Below are 19,249 nucleotides of genomic sequence, written 5' to 3' on the forward strand. Positions count from 1 at the left end.
TCAAATGCTAGATGTGTTTTTTCGCGCGTCTGTTCCAATTTGGGTATTCACCAAACATTACCCGAAATGACTAAAGGTCCCAGCATGCACTACACATGCGTGGTCTGGGGGGTTGCTAGGGAAGTGACCTCAATTCCTTCCGCCGGGGGTGCTCAGTGTAGAATGGCGGACCTCGAGCCTTTAAATGAAGACTATCCGACAGAAATCCATGACTACTTGGTGGCGTTCGATGAGTCACTGAAATCTGCCGACGGGACGTTGAGGGCCCTGATGTCGGTGCCCAGGAGTGAGCTGCTCCAGAAGGTACCCAAATCACTTGGGTCCTCGCAGTGACACAGCATTTACCCCCTCCCTGTGGAGCTTATAAGGCCCAGCGTTGCCAACCCTCCCTGATTTATAATAATATTAATCGCTTATTGTCACAAGTAGGCTTCAATGAAGTTACTGTGAAACATTCTGGCACTTGTTTGGGGAGTCTGGAACGGGAATTGAACCGTGCTGCTGGTCTTGTTCTGCATTATAAGCCAGCTCTCTTAGCCCACTGTGCTAAACCAGCCCCAGGATGTGAAGATCAATCTCCAGGGACACTTGTCATCGGGACCTTAAAAAGGACTAAAAGAAAATACTGTGGATGCAGGAATCTGAAACAAAAGTGGGGAATGCTGGAAAAAGTCAACAGCAATGTTTTGAGTCTTCAGAATTAACAGAGGGAGAAGTGTGTTGGATTACTTGCTGTGTGAGAGCTGGTGGAACAGAGAGTAGAAGGTCAGTGATTAGTGGGAGCTGGGAGGGTTTACAATAATGATGTGGCAAAAGTTAACAAGTGGCAGATGGCCTGGGGAGGAGGGTTTTTGCATTGGGAGAAAAAAATGGTGTATATATATAATATAAACTGTTAACAGTAAGAAGTCCTACAACACCATGTTAAAGTCCAACAGGTTTGTTTTGAATCACTAGCTTTCGGAGCACAGCTCCTTCCTCGGGTGAATACTTCCTTGGGTGAATCCCCATCATAAACTGTTAAGATGAAGGAGAAAAGACAGTCTAAAGTTGTTGAACTCAAATGTTGAATTCTGAGGGCTGTAAATGTGCCTAGTTGGAAGATGAGGTGCTGCTCCTTCGTTTGGTTTGGGCTTCATTTGGTCATTATAGCAGGTTGAGGATGGGCATGTGGGCATGAGAGCAAATTGCTGAAGTGTGAGAGGGTACTAAGGAAGTTTACCAGTATGTTGCCAAGAATGAGGAATTCTATCTATCAGGAAAGATTAGATAGGCTGGGAATTTAAATTTCCCAGCTGCCAGTGGTGGGATTTGACATCAAAGCTCTGGAGTGTTAGTCTCAACCACTAGATTGCTAGTCCAGAAACATATGTTCCCATTGGGTCTGCTGTCAGCATGATCCCAATAATTCATGCAAAAGTGGAAAGTTTACACTGCTGGAAATCTGAAATAAAAAATGGAGACTGCTAGTAATTCTCAGAAGTTCAGGCAGCATCTATGGAGAGAGAAACTGAGTGTTTCTGATAAATGACCTTTTTTTAATCAGGATTTGTTCCTCTCAACAATTGGCAGCACCTAGTATTCATTTCAATATCAAGAAGATGGCTACCAATGAGGAAAGTGTGTCATCTGTTAGCTCCCCAAATCAAAACCAATTCATAGTTCATCTACCCCACCCTGTTACCAAAAAACAGGCAAAATACTGCAGTTGTTGGAAATCTGAAATGTAAGCATCAAATGCCAGAATTTTACAGATGCTGCTTGATCTGCAGAGTTTTCCAGCACTGTGACCTTTTGACATGTGCTGATATTCTCTCTCAAAAATTCCCCCTGCTCATTTCAGCTATAGAGTAATTTTCTTTGAGCGTCCCAATGTGTTACTGCCATTCAATTTCGTACACTTCTCTCTCGATTTCTGTTTGATTCCATCAGACTGCTTTCATCTCGCCCACATCACTGAGACCGTGGTCAATGGCACCGATCTGCCTATAGTCATTGCCATGGTGAATTGTTATGCCACCTTAATTTCTTTGCATTGTGATATGATTGACCATCTGTGCCTTTCACAATCATGGGACATCTCCAAGTGCTTCCCAGCTAATGATCTTTTATTTAAAGTGGATGAATATGGCAATAAATTTAGCTGTGATAATATTCCACATACAATAATATGACTGACTGTAATGTGCTACTGGGTGTAAATTAATGTAGACTAGAGTACTCAAATATATTTGGTTTCCTTTGACAGCATGCATTAAAATTGACAGGCTGGCAGGAATATTAATTAATGCTTCATCTGGAAAAGGTAGTGACGCATCTGACAATACAGCATCTCCCATAATTACGTGTGACGTTTTGATTTGGATTGTGTGCTCAAATACTGGGATGGAGTTTGAAGCCATAAACTGAACATTGAGGTGTGGGTGTTGCCAACTGAGCCAAACTGATATTTAATATTTGACTTAACTTTTTACCAGCCATTTAGTGCAACCCCCCCCCCCCCCCCCCAACTCATCCATAGCTTCGCCACGCTACACTCAGTCACCATCGAGCAGCAACACTGTACTCTGACTGCCATTGGGTCCATAACTTTCAAAGCATTGAATTCAAAATCCCTTTCCTAGTTTTTAGATCCTTCCTCAGCCAGCCTCCTGCTCTGTAACCTCCTCCAACCCAAGATTCTTGCTTGTCCTCTGAATATGACATATGCATACCAGTATTTGTCTGCTCACCTGTTTCTGGTTAGTCTTTTGTGCTGACTCCCCAGAATTCCCACCCACTTGTTTTCTTGTCTTTTATTAAAAGTTCCTTTTTTAACATCTTTCCAGCAATCAAAGCTGTATCTTTCTGTAAAGTGCTCTTGGATGCCGATTTGGAAGGTACTAGATACCTTCATTAGACTGTGTTCATTTCTATACCTTTATCATAGTAAAATGTTGCAACATACTTGAGTGTTATGGAACAAAATTTGACACCAAACCATGGAAGGAGATATTTTAACAAATGGCCAAAGGTTTTGTCAAATTAGTCTGTCTTGGAGGGGGGGAGGGGTTTAAGGAAGGAATTTCAGAGCATGGGGCGAAGCAGTTGAAGGCATGGATGCCAATGGAGGGATGAAGAAAACTAGAGATATTTAGAATTAGAGGAATGTAGAGTTCAGTATTGCATGCTAGAGTAGGAAACAGGTGAAATGGAGAAAGATTATGGAAGAGTTTGAATATAAGGAAGGTATTTGAAATTTGAGGCATTGTTGAACATAGCCACCAACCAATTATAATAATGAATGCACGAGAAGCCAGAGTTAAGAGGAGTGCAGATATTTTGGAGGTGTGGGGTTTAAGGATGTTACAAAGGCAAGGAGGGCCAAGACCATTTAAGGGACTTGAAAACTTGGATAAGAATTTTAAAATCACGATGTTGCTTGACCAGGAGCCAATCTAGGCCAATGAGCACAGGGGTGATTGGGCAAAAGGGCCTTCTTGCGAGTTAAGGCATGGGCACCGGAGCTTTGGACGATCTCAAGTTTGCAGAGGGTAAAATGTGGGCGAGCAGCTAGGATTACACTCAACTGAGTCCAGAGGCATGGACTCAGCAGCAGACAAATTGAGACAAGGACTGTTTCAGCAGCAGACAAATTGAGACAAGGGCAAAGTCAGGTGATATACGGGTGGAAATGGACAGTCTTAATGATGATGGACAACTCCTCTGGATCAAATGTGGCACCAAGATTGCGAACAGGCTGTCTCAATCTCAGACTATATCTGGGGAGAGGAATGGAGTCAGTAACTTTGGAATGCAGTTTGGTGTGGGAAGCACTGTCCATGGCTTCAGTCTTCCCAGAATTTAAGTAGAAATAGTATTTTGCTCATCTAGTACTGCATGTCGGAAGAACGGTCTGATAACTTGGCAAACAGTGGAGGAGTCGAGGGAGGTGGTGGTGAGGTTTGGTTTGGTGTTGTCAGCATACGGTGAAAAATAATGCAGTACCTTCGGATGATATCGGTGAGGAGAAAGCATGTAGATGAGGAAAAGGTGAGAGCCAAGGAATAGAAATCCCTGGGGAAGATCCGAGGTAACGGTGCGAGAGCAGGATATGAAACCATCTCAAATGATTCCCTGGCTGCGATTTAAATACATAATGGAACCACATAGTTCCATCCAACTGGCTGACAGTGGAGAGGCATTGGAGGCGAATGGTGCTGTCAGCCATGTCAAGGGCTGTAGACCGATCAAGAAGGATGAGGAGGGAATGTTTGCCTTTGTCACAGTCGCATCAAATGTAATTTGTGACTTTGATAAGAGTCTACGCACGTACCCAGAATGTGTGTGCTTAAAATAAAAACGTAACAGAAGAGAATAAATTTTGTGTTAATGGGACTCGTGCAGAGTATTTTATGCAACCTTTGAGAGATGGTACAGCTGAAACGTTGGTTAAAAGCTCTGCTCATAAAATGGCACTCAATATCACTTAATGAAAAAAATCAAATTATCGCTGCTTTTGGATTTCAAGTTAGCTCTTATCCTAATGCATCAGAAATTGGCTGAGTTTCTCTGTCTTTTAATAAATGTGGATATATTTTTTCTCGGGCAATGCCTCTCAATTTTTTTTGCAATGACCTAGAATTTGCTACATTGCTTTTGTAAGTGCAGTCAGTAATCATTGGAAAATTCAGTTTTTTAAAATTTGGGTCAGCTTGCAGATGCACAAGTAAAATTGCAGCCAAGTTCTCAGTTCATCCAAAAATATTACTTTGCTTAAACTGAGAAAATAAGTTCAGATTTAATAAATGTCTGTTAGTAACATTCCAGGGTGAGTTTGCTACTTAATCGCAAACCATTTATCACTTGATACAGGTTCCATAAACACCTCCATTGTGCAAGTTAAGCTCTAATGTCTAACTATGAACTGTTGCTGGAGGCCCAGGTATTGTTGTATTTTTCATCGAATACAGCAGAATTTTATTTTCCAAAGCGATTGGGTTTCACTGGCTAGTTCCTGTGAAGTTGGCAGCTGTCATTGACAGCATTGCTCTGTCATGTGCTGCCCACAGTGACGATTTAGAACTAATCTGTCTTTGTTTGCCTTTAAAAAAAACCTGTTTCATCCTTTCCGTTGAAATAAGGATCACCCTTCTGATTTAACAAAGGTGGATAAAGGAGGTCCACAGAATACATTCAAGTAAGTGCAGTAATTCTGAACAGTGGCACAGCTCATCTTTTGTTTCCTGGCTTCATGAGCATTTATGCTCAAAGTGTTAAAGTAGCCAGTAAAAACTAAAATATTCCACAAACACTGCAGTGTGTGATTTGATATTTAGGAGGCCAAATCATTTATGTAGAAGTAATAAATCCGAGTGCTTTAAAATCAAATTCAAATGTTTTGACAAACCTTTGCCAATGCTCCAAGATGCCACTGCAAAATTCTCAAGGTGGATGTCAGGACCATATGGAGTCAAAGGCTAGTTAGCACAACTCATGAAAGATAGTTTGAAACCTTAACATGAGAAAGAGGAATAGGCTATTCCACCACTCTTGTTTGCTTCGCTGTTCTATAAGATCATTGACACCATTTCCCTGCCTGTCCCCGATAACCCGTGACTCCCTTGTCAAACAACAGTTTGTCTAATTCTGCCTTGAATATATTCGAAGGCCCACCCTCCACTGCTCCCTGAGGGAAGAGAATTCTAAAAGCTAATGACCCTCTGAGAAACCCTAAATCAGAGAGTAGGAGTTATGGGAATATTCTCGGATTGGCAGAAAGTGAAGTGTGATATTTCACCGGGATAATAATTTATATAGCACCGTTTGGGCGGCATGATAGCACAGTGGTTATCACTGTTGCTTCACAGCGCCAGGGTTCCAGATTCGATTCCTGGCTTGGGTCACTGTGTGGAGTCTGCATGTTCTCCCCATGTCTGCGTAGGTTTCCTCCGGGTGCTCCAGTTTCCTCCTGCAAGTCCCAAATGACGTGCTTGTTAGGTGAATTGGACATTCTAAATTCTCCCTCAGTGCACCCGAACAGGCACTGGAGTGTGGCAACTAGGGGGTTTCCACAGTAACTTCATTGCAGTGTTAATGTAAGCCTACTTGTGACAATAATAAAGATTATTTTTATTATAATATAAAACAGCAAATAGCAACCACAGAAGCATTATGAAACAAAATATGCCACTGATCCACTTGAGATATTAGGACAAATGGTCCAAAGCTTGTAAAGAAGGAAAGCAAGGTAGAGAAATGGAGAGGATTAGGGAGGGCATTCCAGAGCTTCAGGCCAAGGCAGCTGGAGGCACGGTCGGCAATGGTTGACTGATTAAAGATTGGGGGTGCGCAGGAGGTCATAGTTGCAGGAGCACAGATAACTTGGAAGGGTTGTGGGGGTGCTGGAAATTACCGTGTTTGTGCTGGGACTAGAGATTATTCTAACCATATTAATGATCGCTTGGCCTCCAGTGGAGGTATGCCATTTGAAGATGATACTAAATTGGAGAATGTCGCAAGTGATGTCAGAACCATAATACAGAAAGGCATAACCAGGCCTGCAGAGTGGGTGGATAAATGACATGTGGTTCAACATAGCCAAGTGTGAGGTAGTTCATTTTGATAAGACGGTATAACAAACATTTATTTCTTGCAAGGTAAATAACTAAATGGGTTAGCGGCCTGGAATTGCAGATGCATTAATCGCTAAACGCTGTAATGCAAGCTGGCAAGACCATGAAGCGTGTGAATAAAGTATTATGATTCACTTCTAGAGGAATAGAATACAAAAGCAAGGTGTTCAATTTATATAGAACTTGGAATAGACCACACTGTGCACATCTCGTTTCTATAAGGATATTGAAACACTGGGAAAGCGCAGAAAAGATTGACAAGGATGTTACCAGAATTGTGAAGATCCAACTAGCAGGGAAGGCTGAGCTTGGGGAGGCTTCTCTGGAAGATTTTGGATTAAGAAGAGACCCGATGAAGTCTTTAACATTCTGAAGAGGTTCAGTAGATTGCATGTGGAGAAGCTGTTCTCATTTCTGGGTGTGCCCAGAATTAGGTGGCACCATTTTTGTAGGGCACACAGCCGTGGCATGTTTATAGCTGAAAGTACTGGCACATTTTAAGAGAAGAATTGATGCATACTTGAGAAAGGTGTATGCAGGCAGAGTGGGAGGAGGTACTTGGATTCAGAGAAAGCCATTGTGGAGTGTAAATTCTGGCATTGGCCACTTAGTTCGAATCTGTGCTGTAGATTCACAAGGTGACTTGTTTGAAATGTAAAATCACCCATGATTGAGCAATGACATTATCCAGCAAATTTCCACATCAGGTATAAATCTTCCTTGAAGGCATTGCTGTGCCTGCCCCTATTAGTAACGTGTCATTATTTCCATCAACGTTTTACTGGAAGCTGAATTATCTGGTTAAATTTAATGGCTACTGCGGTGATGGTAGTAATGGGAGAAGTGGTGGCAACCCTGCCACAGACGTTCCCACCAGCCCCAATGAGATTAAACTCAGTCAGACACTTAACTGCCTTACTAAATGAATAGGCTGCTTATCCAATGTCCAGTACTGGATGAGCAGAAACTCTCTCCAATTAAATGTCGGAGACAAACCATTGTTTTTGGTCCCAGCTCCAAATAACTACTGACTCCAGCCTCTCATAGGAACATAAGAATTAGGAGCAGAAGTAGGCAATTCAGCCCCTTGAACCTGCTCCAACATTCACAGATCTCCACACAGATCATGACTGATCTCTTCCTGGGCTGAAATCCACCTCCCTACCTGGTCCCCATATCACTTTAACCCGTTTTTTAAAATCAAAAATGTATATGTCTCCTTGAAACCATTTAATGACTCCTCCACCGCCCTATGGGACAGCGAGTTCCACAAATTCACCACCCTCTGCAAGAAGTAGTTCCTCCTCCTTGGTAAAAATTTGAGATTAAGCTTAAGATGTAACTTTAGTGTCACATTTGGCCACAAGATGAGCTTCCAACCTCATGTTCGCGCCATCACTAAGACTGCCAATTTCCACCTCTGTAACATTGCCACATTTCAGCTCATCTGTTGTAAAAACCTCTGTCCTGACACAGTTACTTCGAGACATGACTATTCTAATGTATGATGTGGAGATGCCGGCGTTGGACTGGGGTGAGCACAGCAAGAAGTCTTCCAACGCCAGGTTAAAGTCCAACAAGTTTGTTTCAAAACACTAGCTTTCGGAGCACTGCTCCTTCCTCGGGCTCCTTCCTGAGGAAGGAGCAGTGCTCCGAAAGCTAGTGTTTTGAAACAAACTTGTTGGACTTTAACCTGGTGCTGTAAGACTTCTTACTGTATTCTAATGTACTGGCTGGTCTCTCACATTCTACTGGCTTGGAACAAGATAGTTTGCGACAGGAGGGCATAAATTAGGGTAATTCATTAAACATTTGCAGTTAACAGACAGGCTTGAGAGAAATATTTTATTGAGATGGAGTAACTCGGAAGTAATTGGAATGTTTCATGGATCCTGACATTCACTGACTATAAGAGTTCGAGATATTTGTAATTTTTATCTACACTTTAAGATTAAGTTTTGAAAAATTACTGATTGCGGAATAATTTCTTGCTCAAAGCATTGGGTGCCTCATCATTAAGTCAGTGTACTTCATTGTATTTTGAACAAATTTTGTGTCTAGAGTATGTTAATTTTTCTTGATATTTTTCTTTGTTTGTCCATGGGATGTGGGAATCACTGGTAAGGCCAGCATCTGTTGCCCACCACTATTTACCCTTGAGAAGGCGGTGGTGGTGAGGCACATTCCTGAACTGCTGCCGTGTACGTAGTACATGTGCACTCAGTGCTGATGTGAAGGGAGTTCAAGAACTTTGACCCAGGGACAACTCAGGATTGCATTTGACTTAAAGGGGGACTTGTGGATGGTGGTGTTCCCCTGCATCAGCTGCCCTTGTTCTTCTATGTGGTAGAGGCTTGGGTTTGGAAGGTTCTTGTTTCCTCATCTGGGCACAACAGAACTTTTGCTCGTTGCTAGAGAATGGCTTGGTAAAGGGAATGTAGAAGCTATTCTATTGTAAAGTAAAATATATTTTTGAAAGTAAAGACTGTCTTGAATCGGGCCAAAATAAATCTTTCACTGGAGTTTAGTTTTGCTGTTTAAATGAATCCTATTCCAAAAGTAGATTCTTCATTAGTCTAAGGCTTATTTTCAGAGTAATTACCTGCAAGACTTTGTTTTTCTTTTTTCAGTTGGATCCTCTTGAACAAGCCAAGCTGGATTTAGCCTCTGCTTATGCATTAAATTCAATGTTTTGGAGTAAGTATTGCTGACCTTGTGTGTCTGGTGGATGCTATACATTTTTCTTTTTTTTTCTCTAGGCATATTGTTGTGACCTGTTTCTTCTTTGCTCCTTAGTATACCTCATCACACAAGGAATCAACCCCAAAGAGCATGGTGTCAAACAGGAATTGGTAAGATAGAGCTTGTAGCCTGTGTGTGATCATGGTTTTAATTACTTTGGTGGACAAGAGTTCTCAAAAATATCATTGCAAAATAACTTTTGTAGCCTGCCAGTAACCTTAAGGCTACCTGCTCCCACCATTTCAAGTTTTAGAACTATGAAGTATGGTGCTCGTGAGGTGCCCAGGCAAAGTCTATAGAGAGAAACTGTTCCGATAATGCCCCCATCACCTTGTAGCTTCAGAGGGCAGATATAAGGTGATTGGTCCAAGGTGGCATGGAGAAAACTGTTTTTACTCCATGTGGTCTGGAATCTAGGGTGGCGTAGTGGTATTGTCGCTAGACTAGTAATCCGGGTTCAAATCCCACCATGGCAGGTGTGGAATTTGAATTCCATAAATAATCTGGATTTAAAAGTCTAATGATAACCATGAAGCCTCTGTCGAATGTTGTTAAAACTCTTTTTTTTAAATCTGGTTTACTAATGTCCTTTAGGAAACCTGCTGCCCTTGCTTCTCACTCCAGACCCACTCTAAAATGGCCCAACAAGCCACTCAGCTCTGGTGAAAACAAATTCAATCACAAGTCTCAAAGGGGAATTGAATAAATACTTGAGGGGGAAAGGATGGGGGAATGAAAGCCCCACAGAGCAATCTGCTGTAACCATTCAGTGCTTCTTATTTCTGTTTCCCATAGAGCAATCTGTGCTGTAACTATTCAGTGCTTCTTATTTCTATTTCTTGAGTTGCAAGAAATAAAAAATGTGGGAAGTACTTAGCAGGGTCTGGTAACATCTGTGAAGGGGGAAACCGTTAACATTTCATGTCATTATGAACTGCTTTTCCCACTTTACCACCTATAGATCCATCTTGTGACATCTCTTTTTTGTATTGCCCCTGCATCTCTTTGTCATTTAATTTCTCCTGCCTCCCACCTATCTCTTTCCTTCTTTCCCCCTTTTCCCTGCCTCTGTACTTGTTTAAACCCCCATCTCCAGCTTTCTCCAGTTCGAAGGAAAGGTTATCGATCTGAAATGTAAACTGTTCCTCTCCACAGATGCTGCCAGATCTACTGAGCAATTTCCAGCATTTTCTGTTTTAATTTTAGTTTTCCACCATCCGCAGTATTTTGCTTCTTGTGCTGAACAAGCTGCCATGAACTCTAGTAGCTGGTATCATGTAACTTCCTGGGGTGTTGCATCTTTTCAACAGTGTTCTTTGAGTGTTTCTATGGTATGTGCAATCGCTGATTACAGTAAGACTGGGAACACAATTTTGGTTGTAATTTAAATTGTCTGGTTCCTTCAATGATCTACACAAGTATGTCCCTCAGTAGAACTGTATCGTTTGCATCCACATCAAAGAGACACCAGGTTCATAACCTGTTTATTCCAGTAGTGAAACTAGTGTCATTTATTGAGTCATGAGGTCTCTGGAACGTGTTTCCGAGCACTTAATAGATTTCTGTTGAAGTTTTTTTTACGTCTGAAATGCGTGTGTACAGTAACATCTATCATCTTTTTGATGTTTCGCAAGAAGAGCAGGAAAGAAATGTGGTGATTTTAACTGTTTAGAATGACCTGCGTATCTTATTTGAATTACATGAAAATCCTATCTTTACATTGCACTTTTGTGAGGGCCACAATTGCAAACTGGATTGGTTTTGTTTCATTGCTCGGAGATTCCTGACATCTGGCTATTAATGTTCCTTGCAAATCAAGAAGACGCTCTACGCAAACTATGGTGCCCAGGGAAGAGGAATAAAAGTTAATCGGATAAATCCAACATGTGCGAGAATATGAGCAGTTCCAGGCTTGCATTAATCACTGTTGGTGTCTATGTGCTAAAATTTCTAGAATAGGGTTTGAACACACAATATTCTGACTGAGGGAAGAGTACTACCACTAACTGAAGACCAGCATCTAAAGCGCTACCGTTTTTATAAATTGCTTTATCATCCTGCCTCAACATTTGAGTAGTCTTCTGAGAATAGGGTTCCATTTTCCAAATGTAAAATCTGATGACCTGAAACAAATTTGTGTGGCCTCTTGCATATTGGATGCTGGTGTAAAACTGAAAGTCCCTCGCTTTTCTGTCACTGTCTAAAGTTGAAGTAGTTATGTCCTGTGTTTTGTTGTTGCCAAGGTGGAAGGTTGTAACCTAATTTAGATGCTGGACATTGTGGAAATTAGGTTGCCATCAGTTGCCAGCTTTTATTTCATCCAAATAAGTCGTAATTTTTATCCAGTCAGTAAAGAGGGCAGCTTTCAGTCAGCCTGTGTGTGGCAAAGTCGATGTTAGCTCTTCATTTTTAGGTAATCTTTTAATTAGCAATTCTGAAAACTTGATAAAACATCACTGCGTTTATTAATCTTATAGATTTTGAGCAGTTTTAAATGTCTTTAATTTGCTGTGATACCTCACAGCCAGCTACATCATGGAGAGCAAACAAACACTCTGGGGCAGATACAGAGGACAAATAATCTTAATATGAAAGTATTATGTGTAGGTTGAACTGTGTATCTTCAGGTGATTGCAACCTTTAGATTTTTGATCGATACACGAGATGTTTACATGAGTTTATACCTTCAGAATTTAGTTACATTAAGGTCACGTGTAAGGCAATGATGAACTGCACAGAAGCAAGTACAATAAAGTATGCTGTCTGTCAGGAGCAGGATAGCCACTAAATGCTTCACACCTCCAGCGTCCCAGTTTGGGTCACTGTCTGTGCAGAGTCTGCATGTTCTCCTGTGACTGCGTGGGTTTCCTCTGGGTGCTCCGGTTTCCTCCCACAATCCAAAGATGTGCAGGTTAGGTGGATTGGCCATGCTAAATTGCCCTTGGAATCCAAAAAGGTTAGGTGGGGTTACTGGGTTATGGGGGTGAGGTGGAGGTGTGGGCTTAAGTGGGTGCTCTTCCAAGGGCCGGTGGGCTGAACGGCCTCCTTCTGCATTGTAAATTCTATGCCTGTATCTCCAATGTCTATTTCATGAGTCAGTGCTCGGAATGATCTATTCACTCAAAACATTAGTATCTTGGAGTCAACAGATATAATAAAGTGCCTGGTGAATGATCTTCTGGCTACACTAGTCCAACGGTGGCTTTCTGGATTATTGAAATACTTGATTTATTGGATGTTACAACATTGGCATCATAACGGTATCAACTAGATTTATTTCCAAGTTACATCCTTGTTAATCTGCTACAAATTGTGATTTAGGATGGCAGTGATTATGTCTCCTTCACTAATTCCTCAGAGTGCATGTTTTTATTATTTGCCAGGAGCACAGTAACCAGGTTGTGCCATGATACCTGCAGTTGGGGATAATGGGATGATTTGAACTGCAGCTATGGTTAGTGTCTGTGTCCTTTTCCTTCGCCAGGTTAATGCCTCTGTTTTTCTTTCCCCTCACCCAAACAAATTCTCGAACATGCAGTTAGAGACAATTCATTAGTGTCAGCTTCATATTTTGCTTTAAAACCAGTTTTGAACAGCTTGAGCTTGATCATTTTTTATAATGCCTTCTGAACCTGCCATACAATGACTCCTAGTTGGTACTCCAATTGTACAGAACATATTTTATGTTATGTTGGGTATGTCTGTCACAAAGTAATCTTGTCTGTAATACTTCAAATCTGTTATTAGAAATTTTTATGCTTGCAGTTCTCCCGCAGTGGAGTTTGGATATTTGGCTGCTAAACTGACCCACCATCTTTAAGACTACTGCTCTTAAAGGACAAAGTAAAATAATTGCAGCTACATAAAACCTAAATCCGTAAGATTACAGTTCTAACAGTCATGTCAGAATTAAAAGGTCAGTGGTAGGCTTTCACCTTTCTTTATGATTGCTCTGCATTTGTGACATTCAAGTTTTGATTGTTGGGAGAGTTTAAAAATTCTGATAATTAAGCAAGATACACTTAGGATAACGGGGTCATTTGAGACCTCTGGGTGGTCACCCCATGGCTAAGTAAGGATCTCTTACTCAGGGTTGTAACCATAGCCGATGGTTTAAAAATGTAAAATGTTAAATTCAAAACATTCTAACATTTGATTCGCCTGCTCTGCACTTCTTAACCCCTGTGCAGTTAATTTTGCAACCCTGCAAAGTGATTGACTAACAAAATACATTTTTTTTTTTCCTGTTCACTGGGATCCCATGTGTCCCGCTTCCCTTGATGCTACGTTATTAGCTTGCTCTTCTCGCAGTTTGTCATACAAAGAAATTTTAAAACCTCAATGCACACAGGTATGTCTAACTAAAGTCACACATCATTAGATGCCCTGCTGCAGTGAATGGTGGTCCAGTATTTTCTTCTGCAATGAGCCAACCATTTGAAAGTTACAGCGGAATGCTTCAGGAATATTAAATACTAGAGCCAGAGTACTTGTAGCCTATGTCCTTCCAATGCAACTTTACATTCTAAAAATAACCACACTGGGTTCTGATCAGCAGAAGCTAAATAAATTCACCCAGAATTTACATATGGTTTTTAACTGCTTGTCTGTAACAGAATTATTGAATTATGTGGCATATGCTTCTATTTCTTTATGATGCAAGTTATCATGCGGCCTAGCTTGCAGCAGCATGTGTCGTCATCTAACAAATATGTAATCTCTAGCAAAAATACATTCTGATAATTAAGCAAGATACACTTAGGATAACGGGGTCATTTGAGACCTCTGGGTGGTCACCCCATGGCTAAGTAAGGATCTCTTACTCAGGGTTGTAACCATAGCCGATGGTAGAATTGGCAAAGGTTTGGTGGTGATGACTGAAGAGCTGGAACGTCATTGGAAGTACTTACAAGAAGAGGATTCTTCTGGAAGAGGCCTTGCGGACACGTGAGGAATGCAGTGGAGAGCTACTTCATATACTCTTTTCCCTGGTCACTTTGCTCATTGAAGTTGAAAGCGAGTGGCTGCTACAAACAGCTGATTTAAACACCTCCGATCATTCCGTAGCCCTCTAAATTCAAGGGAGTACAATCCAAGCTTATTTCTATTATATGTTTTCTCTTCCATGCCATACTTAAGATGTTGGCAATGGGCGATTTCTTGGTGAGCTACTTGAAGATTGGAAGTAACCTGGCAAGATGCTCAATTTTTTTAAGAATCGTCCAAAACAAACCTATCTAAAGACCATTGATCTTCATTCCTTGTAAAATAAAATGTATTGGGAAACTTGAGGATTATCTCTTAACATGAAGTGAAACCTCTCGAATGACCGTAATTTTTTTTTTTGGGGGGGGGGAATAAAATGCCTAAGTGATCTGTGGTAAACCCTATCTATAACTACTTCAGAAAGGCATTTGACAAAGTTCCCCATGAAAGACTCTTGGTTAGCTCAAAGCCTGAGGATTGAGGGTAAATATTGGGAATGGATAAGAAAACAATGGATGCCTGTTAATAGTGGTAAGTGCCTCCGAGCAATGTTGGACTAAAACTTTCTAATCTACACTATTGACTTTGATTCAGAAATTCAGTGTAAATTAGTCAGACTCACGTGTATGAAACAAAGCCTTAGTAGCTCAGAAAGTACAAAATTAATTGACAAAACTTTGTGCACTAATAGATGCAGGTCGCGCAAAGTGCTGTGTGCAATGAAAATCAGTGCCATAAATTGCACCAATGGTGTTGAAATAGCTATGGGTGAAATTGTGAAAGTGACCAGAGAAATTTCTGATCGTTCAAATTAGAAAACAATATTTTGAATTTACCATTGTGTTAAACTAACTTGTGAGAATAGGACAAGGGGAATGGACAGGTTCAATGTAGTATTTGGGAAATTTAGAACCAATCATAAAATACTTCACACGAAGAATCATCAACATAGGCAATGGACGGAATGGAGTAATGGCAAAAAAATCTATGGTTTGATTTAAGAAACTCTTCATTGGAAGGGAAGAATAAAAAAATCAGACCTGTTTTATGGACCATTCGACATCATAAGTTAGAAAATTGGCTTGTATTCTTTTTAATTTTGGTAATGACTGCAATTTAAGCCTGCCAGGTGTTTCAAAATTCCAGCCAGGATTGACATGCCTTGTTTGTAATGTATTGGAAAAAATGCTACTTACTCCCTGAGGCTGAGGTAGATAAGATAATTAGAATGAGGAAGATTTACAAAATACACAAACCGCCTAAGCTGTAACCATACAAAGTTATTCTAATTTTCAAGTGACACTTTGGAATAGTTTGCTCATCTTAAGTTTTTGATTCTCCTTCCTTGGTGCCCTTCATAAGATGCAAACCATGCTGTGAATGATTTACTAGTACAGCATAAGCTATAATTACTACTTATTCCAGATGCGACTTTCTCTGCCTCATATATTTATTTCTTTGCTATTAAGTATCTAGTTCAGCACTTAGGCTGAAAGCTTTTTTGGCAATCGTTATGCCTGTCCTGACCTGTCCAAATGACATTTTCATCTGGTTTTCATCATTTTAAGACAACATGTCTCTTTTTGAATATTTCAAAACCCTACTTTCCTTTCTGTTTTTAAAAAAAAAATGAAGTGAAGACTCCCATCCTGTCTGCCTAGGTTTGAACAATTCCTTTGCTGTTTGTGAAACTCATTTTGCCACGGCAAGACATCTATGCAATGAGACCAAATCAGTCCATTTATGCCTAATGGGTTTGGAGAGAGTTCTGTGCAACTGATCTACAAATTAAATAATTGTTTTGTTGTGCTTTTTCTTTCTGAAGTGTGTCATAGTTTGGCTGTTAACAGTTCAGCTGCAGCTTAACCTTTTTTTGTAACATATCTAAGTCAACAATAACAAAAACAAGTAGCCATTCTATTGGGGGATAATTCTTACTGGTCCTCGGTACATTTGAACTGATGATCTCCATTAGAGCTATTATGTTTTTGCTGAAATAACTGAATCTGTAATATTTGCACATGTATCCAAGTAGCTGCTAGATTTGCTGCCCTTTTGAAAATTAAATGAAAATCACTTATTGTCACAAGTAGGCTTCAAATGAAGTTACTGTGAAAAGCCCCCCCCCCCCCCCCCCTTAATCACCACATTCTGGCACCTGGGGAGGCTGGTACGGGAATTGAACCATGCTGCTGGCCTGCCTTGGTCTGCTTTAAAAGCCAGCAATTTAGCCCTGTGCTAAACAAGCCCCTTGATTTGCTCAGCAGTGGTTTTGTTTAATTTTGAAAACTTGCAGCACTTCAATTTTGTCAACAGTATTATGGCTGTCACTGAACTCTGGGATGGGGGTGAACTCTGTGTGGTGTGGTGCAGGTTGGGGTGACTGGATCAAACTAGATTTTGCAATTGCTTTGCTGATCTGAATTGTCTGTTTTCTGATGGGCATGAGCGATTTAGCAGGCCTGGGGGTGGGTGAGAGGGGGAAGGAATAAAAGCAAATTCATCTGGATTTGTGCAAATGTTTAAGATTGAATGGTCAAGTGGGAAAGTTGTTTTGTTCAATTATTGAGTACAATGTTTTTTTGGAAATCTTTGTGGAAGTATAAGGTGGGGATCCTATGCATTTTGCTGTTTGACCTGAGATTTGCTCACTTTTCTAAAACCAAAGCAAAACTATTCTTTTGGTTCTTGTACCATTTTTCCTCCAGTAATGGATTTTTAAAAAAATGGAAATTGTGCAGAGTTTTGTAGTGTGAGGTAATTCTTAATTCCGAGGTTTTACAAAAGCCGTACACTGAAAGTGGTAAATGTTTGAAGTTTTAATATTCTGGCTCCTTTTCATGTAGATTACTTAGGGTACTTATTGCAGAGTAATGAGCAGAAGGGAGTGATTACAATGAAATCCAAATGAAGGGTTAAGATTATGAGAAAGTGAGCGAGGCTTAAGTGGTTTTATTGTTTGAAGCTTAGCAATATCACATTTTGAAATCACTCTTGCCTTGAGGTATATCAAAAATGTAATCCTTTTAAAACTTAATTTTGATCCACTGTACATGTCTAGGAGTTGATCTAGGGAACGTGCTAGGTGTCTTTTACATGGTTTCTGCTCTCCTGCTCTGCCTACCCACCATCCAACTTCTGTCTTTTACATGGTTTCTGCTCTCCTGCTCTGCCTACCCACTATTCAACTTCATGTTTCATGTTGAAAGTACTTGTAAAATTGGAATGGGTTCAATACAATAGGGAGTTTCTTGAAATGATGCAAAATACTTATTTTTATAATGTGTATAATTGAAAGTGCAACAATGTTCCATTCACATATCCGTTTACTTGCCTAAATGTTAATATGTATGTTCTCATGCAGAAGGCTGGCCAGATCAAAGTGAGAGCAATCTATCTTTAGTGGTCTTCCTTGAACTGTGCAGAAATGTCTCCAATCCATGAAAGCGCTGTTTTTTTTAATTTAAAAAAAAAAAATGAATTTTCTGTTGTAGGAGCGGATAAGGACCTACATGAACAAAGTGAAAGAGATAACGGACCGCCAGAAGGCATCGCGACTAGACAAGGGAGTGGTTTCACGAATTGTCCGGAGTGCCTTGTGGGAGGCGAAGCCAGAAGGAAGGTCAAAAATGCCATCCCAATCATCACACCATTGAAAAAGCATGAAAGAAAAATCAGTATTGTAAGAATAAATGAGTAACTTTGACAAGAACTTTCTTTGTCACACCACTGGGTGTCAGTAATGTTTAACATATTTGCTTTTTAAAAAAAGTTACACATGAATTTTTATTTCTGTTCCCGAATAAATTCTCAAGCCGATCACTCAAGTGGTGGCAGTATTCGTCTTCAAATGTAATGTTTAAGCAGTATCTTATTAAGCACCTAGATCTTTTGTACGGTGTTGTTCTGATTTCTGAGGTATGCATTTTTATTCTGAAAGGTGGATTTCAATGTAATTTGAATACTGCAATACATTCTAGTGTTGCTTAATAAACAGGTGGGATGCTTTGGGTTCCTCTTATGTAACCTCAACCGCCTCCCCATCCCTTTTATTTGGAAAACGAGAGCCAATCATTTCTGCTTTTAATTAATGAACTAAAGTTTATAGATGCTAATGTGACACTAAGTTGCATACTTGAACTGTCATTTCTTTGTTGATCTCAAAACCCTTTATTTAAATACCAAAGTGTTCACGTGCCTCTTGGATGTCTGGAATTTTTCTTTATAATTTAAAAGGCATAGACACTCCATGAATATAGCCACTCGATAGTCTGATCTTTTTCTTTTGTTACTAGTACCAGAGTCCCAGGGTGTTTACATCTTCTTTGAACTGCAGCAGCTTCCCTTTATGGCACAGTGATTGTGGGGAAGCGATTTCCAAATGCTCAGTGGTGCCAGATTGGGCCTGTTTAAGGGTTACCACCCAATTGACTATTTTGAACATCTGAAATCTACTTCTATATCCTCATTATCTCAACGGTTTTATTTAACCTGTCCTAGGATAACGTATTTCTCTGCATCTGGTGCTGTGCTACGTATTCTGGAGCACTTCTGTCAATGTTTGGTGTTCAACCTTAGCATGGGTTTAATTTTAGCAATGACTACTGGTGTCCCATGATTGACAGCTCTAGCCATTGCTGCTATGACCATTTGTAGAGAGAGTGTGAGCAAGTATGTGATAGTGTCATTGACAAAATCTGCATCACTGTTCTATTCATAGAAACAGGAGGAGGCCATTCAGCATCCCCTTTACATTCCAGTCCTCCAGTTATCAAGGCTAATATTCCTTTTGTGTTTGATTAATTATTTGTACTTGACTATATTTGGGTGATCTGTATACATGGACCCCAAAACCGCCAATGTTCCTAGCTTCACCTGCAAAGTGTAGAGCTAGGGATCAGAGTCTC

General features: G+C 40.4%; 1 protein-coding gene across 1 annotated transcript; it reads left to right on the forward strand.

Moving 5' to 3' along the window:
- Window positions 1–114: 114 nt before the first annotated feature.
- c1d (C1D nuclear receptor corepressor) lies at window positions 115–18,403 on the forward strand. Its single transcript, XM_072506863.1, has 4 exons — window positions 115–303; window positions 9,245–9,311; window positions 9,411–9,466; window positions 17,837–18,403. Exons 1-4 carry the CDS (start codon window positions 163–165, stop codon window positions 17,996–17,998), a joined length of 426 nt encoding a protein of 141 aa, XP_072362964.1. The 5' UTR covers window positions 115–162; the 3' UTR covers window positions 17,999–18,403.
- The last annotated feature ends 846 nt before the right edge of the window (window positions 18,404–19,249 follow it).

Source organism: Scyliorhinus torazame, chromosome 1 (genome assembly GCF_047496885.1).
Source record: "Scyliorhinus torazame isolate Kashiwa2021f chromosome 1, sScyTor2.1, whole genome shotgun sequence".
NCBI lineage: Eukaryota > Metazoa > Chordata > Chondrichthyes > Carcharhiniformes > Scyliorhinidae > Scyliorhinus > Scyliorhinus torazame.

Coding starts and splice junctions, on each gene's coding strand:
- c1d (XM_072506863.1), top strand. CDS start 163: ATGGCGGACCTCGAGCCTTTAAATGAAGACTATCCGACAGAAATCCAT. Junction 9,312..9,410: donor ATTAAATTCAATGTTTTGGA/GTAAGTATTGCT, acceptor TTTGCTCCTTAG/TATACCTCATCACACAAGGA. Junction 9,467..17,836: donor ATGGTGTCAAACAGGAATTG/GTAAGATAGAGC, acceptor TTTCTGTTGTAG/GAGCGGATAAGGACCTACAT.